The 17,198-nt window shown below is 32.7% G+C and overlaps 1 protein-coding gene across 1 annotated transcript in view; it reads left to right on the top strand.

Moving 5' to 3' along the window:
* The window catches only part of SLIT3 (slit guidance ligand 3), a 490,388-nt gene that overhangs the window by 281,915 nt on the left and 191,275 nt on the right, over positions 1–17,198 (top strand). The window contains exon 6 of the mRNA XM_034406116.3: positions 454–525. Within this exon, the coding sequence (XP_034262007.2) occupies positions 454–525 (72 nt within the window). The remainder of the gene's footprint in view (positions 1–453; positions 526–17,198) is intronic.

The raw sequence follows: 17,198 nt of genomic DNA, 5'->3' as shown, positions 1-17,198 counted from the left end.
CTCTTAGGATGGAGAACTACAACTTCCAGTAAAAGGAGAAAAGCAGCATTCTGGGAGGTCACGGGGGCAGCACAGTGACCTCCAATGATTTACAGGCCTTTAGCTTAATGAAATTGTTTCAGTGACATGACAGTAAAAGCTCATAATGGATTGGATGTCCTAATGTAATGAAATTATTCCCTTCTGCCTTAGAGGGGGGGAAAAGCACAATTAATATTTACTGAGACCTGACAGGCTTCAGTGTGCTGTAGTATGCAGCTCTTTTAGAGAGTCAGTGAGAAGAGACAGAGCAGCGTGGCAGGCTACCAGCAAGCTTTCGCCCGGTGACAAGCAAAGACTGCAGAGGGGTGGAGGGACACCTTGGTGACAGGGAAGCTGAGGACATGGTGCTCCAAGGCAGCGTGGCTACCAGGCAAGCCTTCATCCTTTCCCTTCCTTCCTTCCTTCCTGCAGGCAACTGGACAACAATCAGATCAGCTGCATTGAAGATGGAGCTTTCCGAGCCCTCCGTGACTTGGAGATTCTGTGAGTTGACTTTCTCCTTGTCTCTGGGTGTGTGGACGTGTGTGCGCGTGCATGCACACGCACAGCCATGCATGTTTGTGTGTGCATGCATTGCAAATGCTTTTATTTTTGTGTTTTTTTTCTCTGGGTCACCCTCATTCCTCCCCCCCTTCCGCCTTCTGGCTAAAGTGCACAGCCAGCAAACATAAATTTGTCACCCACTGTATTGTTAATTAAACCATAAAAGAAGATTTGGGTTCTTATGGTCCTAAAGAGCAGAGATGAAATCTATGCTGCTTTTTATGTTGAACAGATGGGATGTAATGATTCTGTAGGATCTGGTGTTTTGTACACTAAAACCTAAAATCTTAGCAAAGGATGGCTAACAGGTTTGACTGGCACAATATTGGAGGCAGTTTACAGTTGACTTAGGAGAGAGCATAATTGCCCAACATAGAGAAAGGCACGGAAGTGCAGCACAATAGCTAGGAGAACATCCTATTGTGAAGACTATGAGCATATTACCAACTTCATACCTCTGTTTAAACATCTGTAGTTTAAGTTAGAGGCTTGGTATTTTCAAATAATTTATTTGCAGTAGGTTGAATTGTCACAAACCTAAGTTATAAATTAAGACTATTTTGTGAAAGGCTTGTTCAGCATTTTAATTCAGAAAATCTTTTTACAAAGGAAATAATGCATTGAAAAAAAAAAACAAGATAGTGGTGCTTTCTATAGATGGACTATTTGAGCAAACATTGTTTGGGCTTGATGCTAACGTGTTCTTAATTATTTTTAATAAATCAAAAGTGTTTGATGATGAAAGGCACTGTGTGTAATTGGCATAAATTAGAGGTTTTAAGACAAATTCGTCCTTTTCTGATATGTTGAATTAAGATCTCAAACAGTTATATTCTGAAGATACGAAACTTTATTATGCATGCCAACAAATGTTCTCAAAACTTTTTTGCCTTTTAAAACATATGCTGTTTCAAGTAGAGCAAGGAGTAAATGAAATTAGGCCTTACCAAGGTAAGAGACATGATTGACATTGTAGTTACCTAAAGGTGCCGATGTTAGATGTGTGTAATATTAGTTTGCAAACTGGCTTTTTATTGGTCACATTTAAAACGGTACCCTATTAACATCTGGAAGTGTTTATGATGAATTTATTCTACTTTTCCTTATCTGAAAGTCATGTCCATTCCCTTCCTTCTGTCATTGAATCTGATAGAAAAAAGTGGAAATGAGTTTTGGAAACAAGCATGGGCGTATAACATGTTGCTATTTACTGTAAGACAAAGTCAAGACTTTCCCAAGTTGAGCTCAATTGTTGGTGGCAACATAGATACAACCATGCAGTTCCATGGCAGTAATATGGAAGTACTTTGCCATTGCTTCCTTCTGGCATGGTTTCATATCCAGTATGGGTAACGCTGTGGTATTCCTTGGCGGCCTCCCTTTGAGTGGAAAACTAGGCCTGACCTTACTAAGCTTCTGAGTCTCGACAAGCCAGATAAGTGCTGCCACCTGCTGACAACCTTAGTTTGAATTAGGGGTGTGTTGTTTTATTTATTTGTTTGGTGGAGGGGACAGTAACAAACCATTGTGCTAATCCTTTGGCATTTAATATTGGTAGAGTAGCCAGTTTCTATGAAACATTAGTAATTGTATATAAAGAAATTAACCTCCTGGATGGAAAAATCCATCCAGTTCTCCTGCTTTATTTTTATTTATTTATTTTGGCTATTTAATTGGGAATACTTTTCTTTTTAATTGCAAAAAAAAAAGTATAAAAATGTATTTCATTACCGACAAAATTTTGAATTCTCTTGATATCTTTCCTTTAAATCACTTCAGTGTTTGAAAACTTGCTAAACCTGTACGATTTGATTTTGATTTCTGAAGCACAGACAATTCTTTGGAAATATGCATATGTATAAATACGCTGTGTGAATGTCTGGGTGTATGTAAAATATTTATATAGCAACCCATCTTATATTGAACTTCAGAAATTCTCAATTGGCATTTAAAATAATCTCAATAAAAAAGAGCAAAAATAAAATGGATATCATTAAATAAATGTTGGTTTTATAAAATGAGGTTTGCATGTTGCATTGATTTAAATTACAGAATTTGATAAAAAGAAGTTACAAAATGTCACTCATTAGTCTTAAAAAGGCAAAAAGAGAAAACAAATGAAAACCTGAAGATGGTCACAAAAAAACTTTCACCGCGTATATGTATAGACATTTTGCCACCTAATTTCTGCTTAAATAATGCTCAATTACGTGCCCTTAAATTGTCTGGAAAAACATATGAAGTTTTACTTACTAAATGTTTTCTTCATTCATGTCATAATGTCCATTGATAACAGTGATCAAAAAATTATGGAAGCCGATTGTTAAGCTCTATGAATAATTCACATAACAACTTTGTGTAAGATAGATCACCTTCCTATAATTTGAGTTATAAGACTTCCCTTTTATTAAATATACACTCATAATACCAATGGAACACTTTTCCCCCAATATTTAGGATTTATATTTGACAAACATCCATTTTATTATTAATATAGAATCTATATATGGATTTCCAATTTTTTTCAGGGAGCTTGTTTGTTATTTGCCATTATCAAGCACTGGACTAAAATTAAGTAGTTCTCCGAGCAATGTTTCTAACTTATATTATTCATTAACCTTCTTCTCATAAATTATTTGCATACAGATTTGTTGTCTTTGCTTCATACATTATATAATTCTGGTTTATATTGTTACTGTTGTGTCTTCCTTCGGGAAGCAGAAAGTATATAGGAAATAAAGCTCAATAACATTCCAAGGAATGGAACTGGACTAAAATCAAGCTGTAACCAATGTTATTAGAATTATTTTTTGCAAACTATTTTTGGGGACGGCTGAAGAGGTAGAACATAGAGCTGTCAGTAATCAGTAGCCCCCAAGGAAGGAAAAGAGATTCAAATCTTGCATATTTTAATTTAATTTTTTAAATTTAAAGATGTGAAGTTAAACAAAATAATTTTAATTCATTCAATGAACCAATGCGTATATAGAAGGATAATATTCTTTTCAGTAGCAGCCCCTCCTCCTTTATTATACTGCTATGGTGAGAACCTGATATTGTAGACCATAGTGCTTTATCAAGAATATGTAAGGCAGGAAAGTGGTTGTGGTGGAGGAATTTCTCCTGTAGTAAAGTCAGAATCTTGCTATTTGTGTTTATGGACATCTTTGTACACTAAAACACATACATCTCAAAGTATTCCTTTTAGTTATTAAATCTCTTTGAATTCTCACTGCTGGAAGTCCAGTTGGAATCTGGAATACATATACAATTAGCTCAGCATTTATCAGTTAGGGATACTTACCTAATGGGTGGCATTCCATGGACTGTCTTCATTGAAAAAAATACATTTGAAATAAATATGGAGAATTGGCATGTTTTGTGGCATTTTAGCCTTTCAGTCCCAGATAATGCCTTAATAAGATTTTCCTTGATCCTTTCCTAGGAAATTAAATTTAAATGTGTTAAATTTATATGTTAAAAGCCATATTTAAGGGAAAATGTGATTACATCCTTTCTTTGAATTGGGCTAGCAGCTTATAAAAGCATCATATTTTGTACATTTTGTTACCAATATGAAAATCCATAGGAACATATGCATTGTTCTGTTCCCATGAATAACTTATTTTATACATTAGGTCCTGCACATGAAATTTAGTTGATAGTCATGAAGTATCCCCTATTCTAAAATTAAAATTAAGAAAGGGGTAATGACTTGGCGTTACAGATGGTAATATATTTCCTTCGCTTGTTCCTATTTAAGAAGTACCATTTCTTATTTTGTGACCTTTGACATTCCTTTGTAGAAATAGTACTGGCACAGCAATCTTTCAGATTACTTTTACACCTGTAAGTTGAATTGTGAGGCATAATATACGTTACTTCTATTTGTTAATTAAAATTGTATTCTTCATTACCAAGAATAGGACTTTAAATTATTTTACTTAACAACCTGTTGTTTTGTGAGTTATGTATTTATTTGTATCTAATTATATGTGGTGTTTCAAATCATGACATAATTCTAAATAAATGAGGTGTCACTGCTTAATGAATATCAGTGAATGACAAAAGGATGTGATTTGTTATTCTATTTTGCCAACAAGTATCATCAGTTTAGGCAATTAGAATTAAATGTGGATTGTGTGAGTTGCATTCATAACTGTCACTATGAAAGCAGAATATTTAATGAAGAACTTATTCTCTGTTTATACAAGGCTTAAGAGCCTGTCTTGAATTGATGTGGGATACAGCGGTTTGTTTTTAAAAATTCTCTGTTTAGCTATAATTCATATTTAGCACATATATAATAAATGCATAATTGGCATTATTTTATGTAGAATTAATTCATTTTATTAAGTTTGGTATATTGAATTTTCACATGGTTGGAAATAAATTACAATGGCAGTAGTGATTTGTTTCATTTAAAATCGGGACACATGAAGAAAAATCAGATTTCCTAATTCCCAGTCTATTTTTTTTTTCACTTGGAAGCAGATCAGAAGTCACACCTGCTTTTGGCAGATTGTTTTGAAGACATGTTCCAAAAGATTTGTGTGAAGATGGCTAGTTCCTTTTTTAAAAAAAAAACCCTCACTAACTATCTGGAGATGTTCCAGGAGAAAGCAGCATCAACATACCCACTAATTTTCCTTATCAGTCCCTGTCCTATTGTAGATCATTGTAGTAAAGGAGCAATGTGCTGGAAAAACATCCAGCTAGCAGCTTCAATTTCCTTTTTTGGAATCAGATTAGACATATGAGAAACCACAGTAATGTCGGAAGATCAGTTTAGAAGAAAGAGCTTCTCTAAATACACATAGAAACCTGATGTAAAAGGGCCCAGACACTTAAATATCCAAGAATTATGTTTTATTTAGTAAGATCCTATTTTGTCTACCAGAATTTCCTTACAGAAATTATTTCCTGACTATTGCACATGCTGGAAATGTAGCAGCAAAAAAAAACAGCTGCAAGATACTATCAAGGTGATAGATTTTATATTGTCTACCAGCAGTGAAAAAAATATGATGGACTGGATTAATTTAGACTTAATTAATATATCTGAAAAATCCCCAAAGGCCGTAATGGTAGTTGCTCTTCACCCCTCCCAACAAAAGAGTATCCCTAACTTTCTTGATTAGTGGATGTTATGAATGATTTAGTATGCACTGTCATTCAAAATTATTTATTATAATTTCAAAATTATACTGATGAGTCTTTTGATAAAACTCTGGCACAATTGTACACGTCATGCATATGTTCAGCAAATAATGAGAATTTAGATTCCTCAGCATAGATGGCCAGACAGAAAAACAGACAGATAAATAGATGAAATACACTTTGATAGAACCATAAAAGTGGAATGATTATTTAGGCATTGCAATCCAACCCTTGCTTAGGCTTCTGAAGCACATGTAACTGAAGAAAGGAACCCATTTTCAGGGTAATTGTTTCACACCCAAACTCCGTTTATTGTTAAGATATTTTTTTCTAGCATTTAATTGGAATCAGCCTTCCTGTAATTTTTATTTATTATTCAATATCCTGTATTGTAGAAAGACAGAGAAAAGGTCTTTACTTCTTTTATATGGCATTCTTTCAGGTATTTGAAACATTTTGTCATATTTTACCAAAGCATCACTTCTGGAGATCAGATATAGTCATCTTTCTCATATATATATATATATTTTAAATTCTAATCTAAGACTTAAAAAGAGATTGAAGATGTTAGGTAAATATATCAAATTCCATTTTCCATGGAACAAATAATAGTATTCTACCTTTTTGTTGCTTTAAAATTGTTTGGCTGTACTTTAAAGTGCCTCAAATTGTTAGGAATGATCTCTAGTTTTTTACAATTTCTACCCGTAGAATGTTTTCCTCTATTTCCTTCAACTGCCATTGTAAAATTGTAAATTGTGGCAATCAGATGCCCTCAATGCCTTGATGATGAACACAATTTCAATGTATAGTGATTTGAGATATGACCATTCCAATAAACATTAATCATTCATTTAAAAAAATAAATATAGATTATATTTAAGCATCAACATGAGCGAAGGCCAGTGCATTTTGATGCATAAATAAAATCTAAATATTTGAAGTGTTAAACTACAATAGTACATTAGGTAATTGAATGTATTGACCCTTAGTGAGGCAGTCTGCTTCTCCTGAGCTAATGGTTGGTCCCTTAATCAGCAGTCACATGTGCTGCTGTTTTCAAAATGTCATGTGGTCTTCTAAAAATTCATTTTTCAATGTGTAAAGAAATGTAGTGGATTTTTTTTTGTTACTGAGAACTAAAAACATTGTCAGATAAAGTGCCCTCAGTATAATGGCAATTATTTTCAATCTTATATTTTGTAAAATCTGCAGCATAGTGTAGTTTGCATGAAATATTATGGGCTGATCTTTAGGCTTCTAGGGAAAAGTACACTGCAGTACCAGCCATCTATGATGGGGTGTCTAAATTCTTTGATGAAAATCTTCTTTTCTTATTCTATCAAAAATCCAGACCTTCCCCATGAAGTTTTCCTTGTTTATTAGTAATGAAATGACCCAAATTTCAATGAAAATGGAAAAGGCCACCATTATTAATAATGATAATAATAAAAACATCTAGAGAGTGTGGACATGTTTCAAAATATGGCCACTGATTTCTCTGATCATATTCATAGTCATTAATTAATTTATATCATAGAATACTATCTTCTGTATTGGTTGCCTACTGCTTCTTTTAGAATTTGCCCTGCAGTTTTACTTATAATAAGAATTTAACACTATTACTTTACTCAAGCTTAAAAATCTAGATCATTTATTTGCCTTCAAAAACTAATTGGGATATTAATAAATAAATAAAATATATAGCTTCAGTGTTTAAGCAAGTAGAAAGACTACAGTGGAAGACCTTTCATAGAGAAGATTATCCCGCCATGTTTTAGAGTTCCCAACTGGAAGTATTCCTGCCTTCTAGTCTCTTAGGATGTGCATGGCATTATTCACCAGGTCTGCTTTTCATCATTTTTGGTAAAGTACTTGCATTAATCAGCTTCATATTTGCATTTGGCCATGCGGTAGTGCATGAACTGCCGCAATGCGGTCCCTATGACACCATCTTTGAAGACCACTCAGCTTCTGCCAAACCAAAATGAGTTTGCCAGCCTGCTGGGCGGGGTTAGAGGAGGGGAGCTTATTTTATCTCTTCACCAACTGCGGAAGCTGCCTATTTGCGTCTTGGTGTAATTCAGGTGGGTTTGTGTTATCTTAAGATCCATCTCTTGCCACCTCTCCTGCATTGGTATTGCTAGCACTCAGGTGAGGCACCTATCAGTTTTGATTTGAGTTTATGGGACAGACTTCCTTTAGTGATGTTATATCCATTAAAAATGTGTATTCTAAAGCCAAACCAGCTATGTTTATCAAATCCATGACAAATCATATTTAGCTTATTTTCATATTTTTGGAGTATTACTAGAGAGGGAGCGGTATTGTTAGATTAACTCTAATTTATTTATGCTTTTCTCTAAATCTTTTTTGGGGAACGTAACACAAATGGAACACAGTAAGTATTCAACATTTATATTTCCATTTTTTTTATTTTGTGATATATTGTTTAGTAATTAAGAATGTAGACTAACTATTGCCAGATAAGGATCTGGAAAAGTCTTTCTTCTACCAGGGTTGAAAACTTAAGGCAAAGTTAATTCAAAAACTACATTTTTGGGAAAGAACTGAACTACATTTTGACTTTAACATTGTTTTTTATATATTAGTAGATTTGATAATTTATTATGAAAATATTGTTCTTTAGAGGGTCAAAGCCAAAGTAATCTACTGTGAGTAAGGTTGACTATGCGGGATCCATGTTCAGATGCCATGTTGAGTTCAACTAATTTGATTGGTTCAGTTTTTGCAAGCAGCTTTATGACGTTTTGTTCTGGAGGTATAGAACAATCTTTTAGATATATTGCATATATGGTGATGAGGATTAAAATAATTTTATTTCTTAAATGAATCATTTCTTTGAGACTATATAAATAGTACTGATCTGCAGAATGATCTCAAATGTTGAGAATATAGATAGGTTTGAGTTAACTCCTTTAATATTTGGAATGTTTTACCCACCATTAGTTAGCAATTTATGAAGTTTGCATGTATTCCAGACACTCACGGCAATTTGATTTCTAAAAATATTTTTAATGCAAACATTGTTACCTTAAAATCATTGGCTTTTTAATAGAGACTCACTAGCTACATCTACATTTTTATCTCTTTACTCTGAATCTAAAAGCATCCAATGCTGGTGTATGAGTTATATTCACTCTTCCTTCCATGTTAACAAATGGCAAGGATTTGGAGAAGTAAACTTCATTTCTAAAATATTTGGTTATGGGGACAACAAGATTATTTCTTTTCTTCCTTTGCAAAAGTAAATCTTTTATTTTCTTTTATGTACACTGAGTGTGTATGCACCAAGACAAATTACTTGTGTGTCCAATCACACTTGGCCAATAAAGAATTCTATTCTATTCTATTCTAAAATGAGAGCTAGATGTTTCCTGACATCTTGCAGCACTTCTCTGGAGTGGACCTCTTCTCATAGTTGGAATATGCAAAAGAAAGGATTTAAAACTAATTTCTCTGACTTCACATTATATTAGATATCTACTACATATGCTTTAGATCTTCATTCTCTGCCATTCAAGACCCCTAGTGGTCATGTTTAGATTATAAAGATAACATTAGGAGTATGTTATATGCCGCAATGCGACACTTGATTAAGATAGGAGCTGGAACAATGCTAGCTTTGGAAGAGGATAAATATCTTCACTGCTTAGTCAGAAGAGCTCTGAATAGGTCTTCAAACCATTTTTGCTTTCTTTTGCCAAAAATGAACAACTTGTTTCCACAATTTTCTATCAGCAGGGGTACAAAATTAGACTTCTGATGTGGTAGAGCTAGTATACTTAAAATATATTTTTATGAGTGTTTTGCTCTTTCTACAAATATAAAATGTGTCTTTTAACAGCCCACATAGAAACTAATATATTTTGCATAGCTTAACTATTTTGATTTCCTATCCAATAACTTTTTATTTTACTTTATTAAATTTTTACCGTGCTGAATCCCAGCAACTCTGGGCTGTAGTATCCGTGCATTGCCGTCAATTCTTATTACTTTAAGAAAAGTCAAAGGTAAGTATACTTTGACAGCTTTCTACAGCAGGAGATTGATTGTTTCTTCTTCTACTTTTTCTGAATTTAAAACAATTTAAATTCTGTAGTCTCAGTTAGGCTTTCCTGATATTCAATTCCAATCCCTGTCTGTCAGATTGCATTTGAAACAATATCTAGTGGATCTAAGTTTGTTCTTCCTATGCTGGTGTGGGCTTAAGGTGCAAAAAAGTTGCATTGAAGAAATAAAGAATATGTTCTTAATTTCAATTAATTTGATTCCATTAAAAATTAATTGGATATAAATACACGTTCTTCAAGTAATGATAATACTGTAGATACATTCTAGGTTTTAATTCTGTGCTACTTAGGTGGACTCATAAAATGAACTATAATCTTATTTGTACAGGATTTCATAATTAGTAAAATTGTATGTATTGTTCCTCTCAAGGGATGCGGTTAAATATTGGTAGACAGAATTTCACATAGTTATACGATTGAAAAGAGTATAACTTCAAAAACTTCTATTTTCAAGATGCTTTTATGACTCTCAATCTTCTTACATTTATTAAAAGAAAAGTTGATAAAATGTCTACATGCCTTGTTCTACCCATTATTGTATTTTTACACACACAAAAATTAAGACAGCTTGTTCTTAATGGAATTTCCATTGTACTGGAAGGATCAAAGAACTTATATCATCAACAAGCAATTGCTATTTTGGTTGAAGCTTTGAAAATGTTCATCTAAAAGAAGCAGGTACCTTTTGTGTATTTTTGTACTTTTCTCAAAAATCTGGTAGTGAAAGAAAATTGTGTGTTCAATTTTGTTATGAGGGTATTAAGTTAAGACCCAAAAACATGTGGTCAATCAAATATAGGTTTATTCTTGTATTGTTTAAAAAAGAAATAACACTTGAGCTACTGTGTTGTCTATCTTTCAGTGCCAAGATTATGATAAAACTGTAATTCACCCAAGTTATTACATACTGTATATCAGAGGAAAGCCTCTATGTCAACGAAGAAGTGCAACAAATGCTCTTTTATATAAAAAGAAACCATGTGGGACATTGATACTGAAATATTTGTGGGGGAAATATTGTTGTGCTTGAACCATTTTCATTGAAGAAATTATACAGTATGTGAGAAATGCATATTGTTTCTAAGGATGCAACTAATAGCAAAGTTGTATTACCATGACTACTATCTGAATGCAATATATTCCAAAAAAAAAATGATAGTGCCATTATCTCAAAAGAATTTGTATCATTAAATCTATGCATTGAAGATCCAAGTGAAGAAGCTTGGACTTTATTGTTGTAATGTGTACTAGTTCGGTATAGAAAATCATTTAGTCATTTGGATTTTAATGAAAACTATCAAAAATATTAAAATTATTATTTTTTCTTTAAAATAAACTCACCATACTAACAAACCTTTTTTCACAACCTTTTTTTCCTCTTTCTCTTATAATTCTAAAAGGGTGATAAGGGTTGTTTTTTTTTTTATCATTGTTATTATTATGGCAATATTTTTTACAAACAAAAATGTTGCAACCTGGAGAAAGGTAGACATCGTTAAACAGCAATAAAAGTAAGATAATGTTTACATTTAGATTCATTTTAATACTAATATTATTAAGATGAGCACTAATAGTCTGTCAACTTGATATAACAAGTTGAGATAAAAATCCTACTATTGCTACTTTACTACTAAATTAAAATGTCAAATTAATTAAAATTCAGCTATAAGTCATCATAAGCAGTTTGAGATATAATTTTGTGTCTGTTCCTTTGGGAATTATGAAATAATAATTAGCAAAAATAAGATAATAATTCCTTTTTTCACTTTGTTTCCGTTTCTGTAGACTTGTTAGTTCCTAAATTTTATGTTATGTTTTGGATATTCCCATCTGAGATTCCTAGCTTTGTCTTTGCTCATGTTTAGGTCTATTCTTACATCTTGCTCTTCTGACTTTTGTTTTTTTCAACGTTACTATCTTGGTTGGAGTATACAAAAATTTGCTGCTGTTTCTAATATCAAATTTCACTAACTAAAATGACAATCTTGTTTTGCTAACAGGTGAAATCATGGAATAAAACTTTTTTTTTAAAAAAAAAGAAGCTTATGTGTGCATAACATAGCATAAATAAATTGACAAAAATAATATTAATACAAAGTTTTAAATTTGAACTGAGAAAAAAACATTAAACTCCCCCACCCCCCACCCCCAACAATTATCTGAATCATCACAGGAACAGGTTGCTTTCTATTCACTGATGCAGTTTAAGAAGAAATTGCAAAGAAAGAAATGAAAAAGAAAAATATGTGTGACTACGGACATCAGTGTTGCAAAGGCTGGATATCTTTGAACATTAGCCTGGTTAAATACACTGTTTCTGTAATTTCTGAAGAGAACTTTGTTCTTCATTTCTTTCCTTCCATATCTGTTGCTGTTCCTCTCCCCTTGCCCTTATCTAATTTTTTACTCACTTTCTTTCCCGTTTTGTTTCCTCCCTTCCTTTCTCTTTCCCTCTTTATCCCAATCACCATCATATATTTTTCTTCATGGTTTTTTTTTTTTCTCCTGCTTTTCTTGGAAGGAGACATGAGAATAGGAGCATGTATTCCATGGTTTTTGTGTTTCTGTGAAAAAAGGCAATGTTAATCAGTATTGCAAATAGTTAAGTTACTAAAGTAGGAGTGAGGGAAATATATATTTTATTTATTAAATTTATATGAGATCCTAGTTCTAGACCTTCCATAGATACAGAAGCCACCTGGGTCATTCTCTTTTAGCTCTAGAGTGGGACATTGAAAAATAGCTATCTACCAACTCATGCCGGATCAACAGGATAGATTATGACCATTCAACGATGAGTCCTTTGTTCATTAATTCAGGCTCCTAATAATAACTCTCTCATACTTTTTCTCTTTCTGTCAATCTTGTCCGTGGAATGTATTTCTGGAATTCCCAAAGGTGCTTTTTCCAAAACACATCTGGACTTTCTTGGTTTTTTTTTTTTCCCCCTTTCTGAAAAGACCCGAAGAAGCTTCTTGGATGAGAAGTGAAACATTTTCAAAAAAAAAAAAAAAAAACCAAGAATAGAATAACAGAGTTGGAAGAGACCTTGGAAGTCTTTTAGTCCAACACCCTGCTTAGGCAACCCTAAGGAAACCCTATATCATTTCAGACAAATGGTTATCCAATCTCTTCTTAAAAATTTCCAGTGTTGGAGCATTTACAACTTCTGGAGGTAAGTGAAGAAAGTCCAAGTACCTTTTTTAAAAAGTACCTTTGTGACAACCATGATCTAGATGATTGAGAATCTCAATCATTTGTATGCATGCAAATACTTACAATCTACTAGTTGGGCAAGGACATCAGCTGGAACTGTTTTCAGCACAGGTTGACATAAAAGCTGGACATTACAGTAGATGTGGTCATTGTTTATAACTGTTGTTCACTCTTTAGGGAGGGAGCTAAATTCAAGATCAATTTTTCAGGAAATGACAATATTGAGATAAAGGTAATATGTGAGTTTGGTGTAGTGGTGGGATTCAGCCAGTTCTCACCACTTTGGGAGAACCGGTTGTTAACTTTCTGAGCAGTTTGGCAAACTGGGAAACTGTTCAAACTGTTGTTGGAAGAAATTATTAGGACAGAGAACCGGTTGTTAAATTACTTGAATCCCACCACTGGTTTGGTGTGACTTCATAAGCATGGCTTTGAAGTTTTGATAATAACTATACAGAAGCAATCTGTATTCCAAATGTATTTAAAAAGGCAGATTTATTTTAATATTTTATACTTATCAAATCCAAATCAGGTCTGTTTCATTGCACTAAGGACAATTTGTTTTAAAAATTCATCATTAATAGGAATAAATGATAAAATATATTTTACAACTTTGAAACAATTTAGCAAGGATGTTCTCAAAATCTCAAAGAATTATATAGATACCCGTCTGTGACTCCAAGTTCTATGTGTGATATATTTAGGAAATAAAGTCTTACAACTAGATAAAGGAGTGAAATCATCAGTTTCCTAACATATTAAGGAATTAAATTCTAATATAATCAAGTTATATTGATTGTGGATTTATGTAGTTTATAAGATAATGATTGGTAGGTAATGGAACTGGTTTTAAATCATTCTCTCCTTTACATTAAAAAAGCTGGGTGAATTATCAAATAAAAGTGTTCCGGTATCTTTAATATATAGAGCAGAGAAAAATTTGGTTCTTTCTTTGGTCACAGTCAGTGGTAAGAAACCTGCAGAGAAACTTAAAAAATGTCAAATCTATGGACACACAAATAATATGGTCGTATTAAAGTAAATTATCTTAAACTGCTTAAGCGTGAATATATGATAAGTGTGGGTATTTTGTTGTTCTAAGCAAAACACAAAGCTTGTATCAACACAAGGATAGTTGAACCAATTATTTAGCTTTTAACAAACGGTACAGAATTGTTCCCTTTCACCTAACTAAAACAAATACAATCTATCACTTCTTTTTCCTCAAGAGCAGTAGCTTGCATTAGACTTATTTCTAAATATGACGGGTAATAAGTAAGTGCACACACCCTCTCACATTTACAAATGACTTATTAGAAAGTAAATAAAGATGCATAGGCTGTGTTCTGTTCTGCCTAGCGCTTGTGTTTCAGTATTTCTTTACAGATTAAAACGTTGCTGATGGTTGTAGTAGAGCCAAATGCCATATACAGTCCTAGTGCTTATTATCCAGGGGCTTGAATGGATAACAGCTCTTTGGTAATTATGCTAGATGCTCATTAGTGCTGAACAAGCACTAATCAAAAATTTAATCTACCATATCATTTGTCAATTTGATTAGTTGTTTGGGGTAATCGGCTTCAGAAATAAAATGCAACAGAAAATTCAATTCTGTTATATTCATGAAACAAGTCTTTCTTTAACTCTTACCCAACTCCTTGAAGAGGAAGGAGTTATAAAATATCTTTCTGTTCAAAACTGGTATATGGAAGGTAAATTGTACATATTTTATTGATGCATAGACATTTCCTTTGAGTAAAAGCTTTGAACGTATCATTTCTTCAAGAGGAAATAGACCTATTTGCATCATAAATTATGGCTTGGGAAACATGTGAAATTATTAACAGATTTTTGTATGATACCACAAAGTCATTGTAAACTTGTTTCAACACAATATCAGTCTTGTATTATTATTGTCAACTCTCACATATTTTAATACAGGCAAAGAAAATAATCTTATCTTGATTCCTTGTTATCACTGCTGAAAAGTTTAATTCTTGACCATGACATGGAATAATTCTCAAGGACTATAATATGTCATAACATGTTTATAATTAGAAAGCTGTAACACTCAACTATATTATCCCTGGATGGCTTAGACTTGTTTGTGTTGCTTTATCCATCTAAGAGCAATGGAATTGTCATGTTCCTTTTAATTATATTTAGTGGAGCAATTTTGACAGTTTATTCACTCCCTGGGAATCAGTCCTGATGTTTTCACTGGCAACTATATATAAATATACTTGGCTTTCAATCTTTCACTATTAGTCATTTGCTCACCAAGATGTAATATTTTTATTACTTTTGGCAAAGTTGAGAGAAGTAGAGGAAATCATACTTGCATGGCTAGGAAGAAGTAGAAGAAGAATGGAACGACAATAGATAAGAGAAATGGGAGTGATTATGAAGATAACTGAAATGGCCTTAAAAGAATTATGGGTTGATGACCAAGGATGATTTTTTTAAAAAATAATATTTGAAAAACTTACATAGCTTTCACATTGCAATCCTGAGTGACTCATAACAATCAGTAAAGACAAGAATAATAATAAAAAAATAACCTCTCCCACAAGGTGCCAGACCAGTCAACCTCTTAATTTTCTGATTCAGCTCCTAACTTAGCCCAATGCTTGAAGTAAGAATCAGATCTTCACCACTATACTTTGACTCTCAAGTGGAAGGTTTTATAAAAGCCTGGTACAACTAGAGAGAAGGCATGCCTCCAAGGTCCTATCATGGATAGATGGATTTGGAATATAGCTCCTGTCTATTCCAGTGAGATAGGCAGATATCCTTGACGGTATGTTGCAACTCACATAACAGTACTATAATTCAGGCAAAAGGGTGAGGTATCCAGAATTGTGCGTGTGCCTCCATTCTGAACAAGTTTGGAATTCCCAAAGGTTTTCAAGAGCAGTTCCATGTAGAGTGCCTTGCGATATTCCAATTGGGAGATGACTGAGACATGAGCCACAAAGTTTTGAGATCAAACAAACAAACAAAATCAGTAGTACTCCTTACCAGTCTTCAAAGTCACCATTATTTATTTATTTATTTAGCACATTTATATAGCTGCCATCTCATTAAAAACAATTCTGGGCAGCAAACAACAACAGTTATACTGTATAAGTCTCATGGAAAGAGCCCCATTAAAACGCACCATAATAGATTTCCAATAATACTAGAGCAAAACCTCACATACTGACTTCTGTCTTATACCACACAATGGGATAATCATCTGGACCAGGAAATTTAATCACTTTTATTGATTTAGTATTATCTTTTTTTAAGATAAGGGGAAACCCAGTTGTTTGTTCATGTGTAATTTTACAAAGATCTACTTTAAATTAAAAAAAAACTTAATTTCTTCCTTGGTTGTATTTATAGCACTTGCTTTATAATAACTATAACTGTGTAACTGTATTGTATAACTATTATACAATAAAAATATAAATAAAAAGTTATTGTTTTATTGACTCAAAATTATTCTAAAGCTTACTCTGGGCATCTTTTACAATGGAGGTTCAGTAATTTGTTAACATGAGTTTCACCTTGATCTGGTTACCTTTGTCTTATGCAAATTTATGAATATTCTCTTACAGTTATTATAGTTCTATTTAGCAGTCATAAATCTGTATGTAATTTTGTTATAGGTTATCTTTCATAAGTGCTCAAAACTTCTATTTTTCCCCCCTGAAATTTTCTTATTCTTGTTTCTATTGAACACTTTCAATTTTAAAACCTCTTATAATATTTATTTTATAAGAGGCCTAATCTTTTTTAGCTGTGGAGTTCTTAGTGCTGATTAGTTTGATTTTCTTGCAGATATTTCATTCTAGGTAATATCTTCAGTGCATTTCCTTAACTATTTTGAGATCAGCTGCAATTGCTAGTAGTATTATCTGGTAAAATAAAGATATATGTATTGACAAGAAAATACATCCAAAGAATTATTAATATACTGAGCTTCCTTACATTGAATTATGAACACTATGAAATATTCTAGTTCTCCCATATCTCTTTTCCCCTCTTACTTGAAAGCCTTATAACTGCGAATGCTAACCTCCCTGATTTTTATATATATATATATATATATATATATATGGATTATTAATGAAAAATCATTGATGATGGCTTATAACA

Source organism: Pantherophis guttatus, chromosome 2 (assembly GCF_059756535.1).
Source record: "Pantherophis guttatus breed Tessera chromosome 2, ASM5975653v1, whole genome shotgun sequence".
Taxonomy (NCBI): domain Eukaryota; kingdom Metazoa; phylum Chordata; class Lepidosauria; order Squamata; family Colubridae; genus Pantherophis; species Pantherophis guttatus.
The sequence above is the reverse complement of the archived record's forward strand: the minus strand, read 5'-3'. Positions and strand labels throughout refer to the sequence as shown.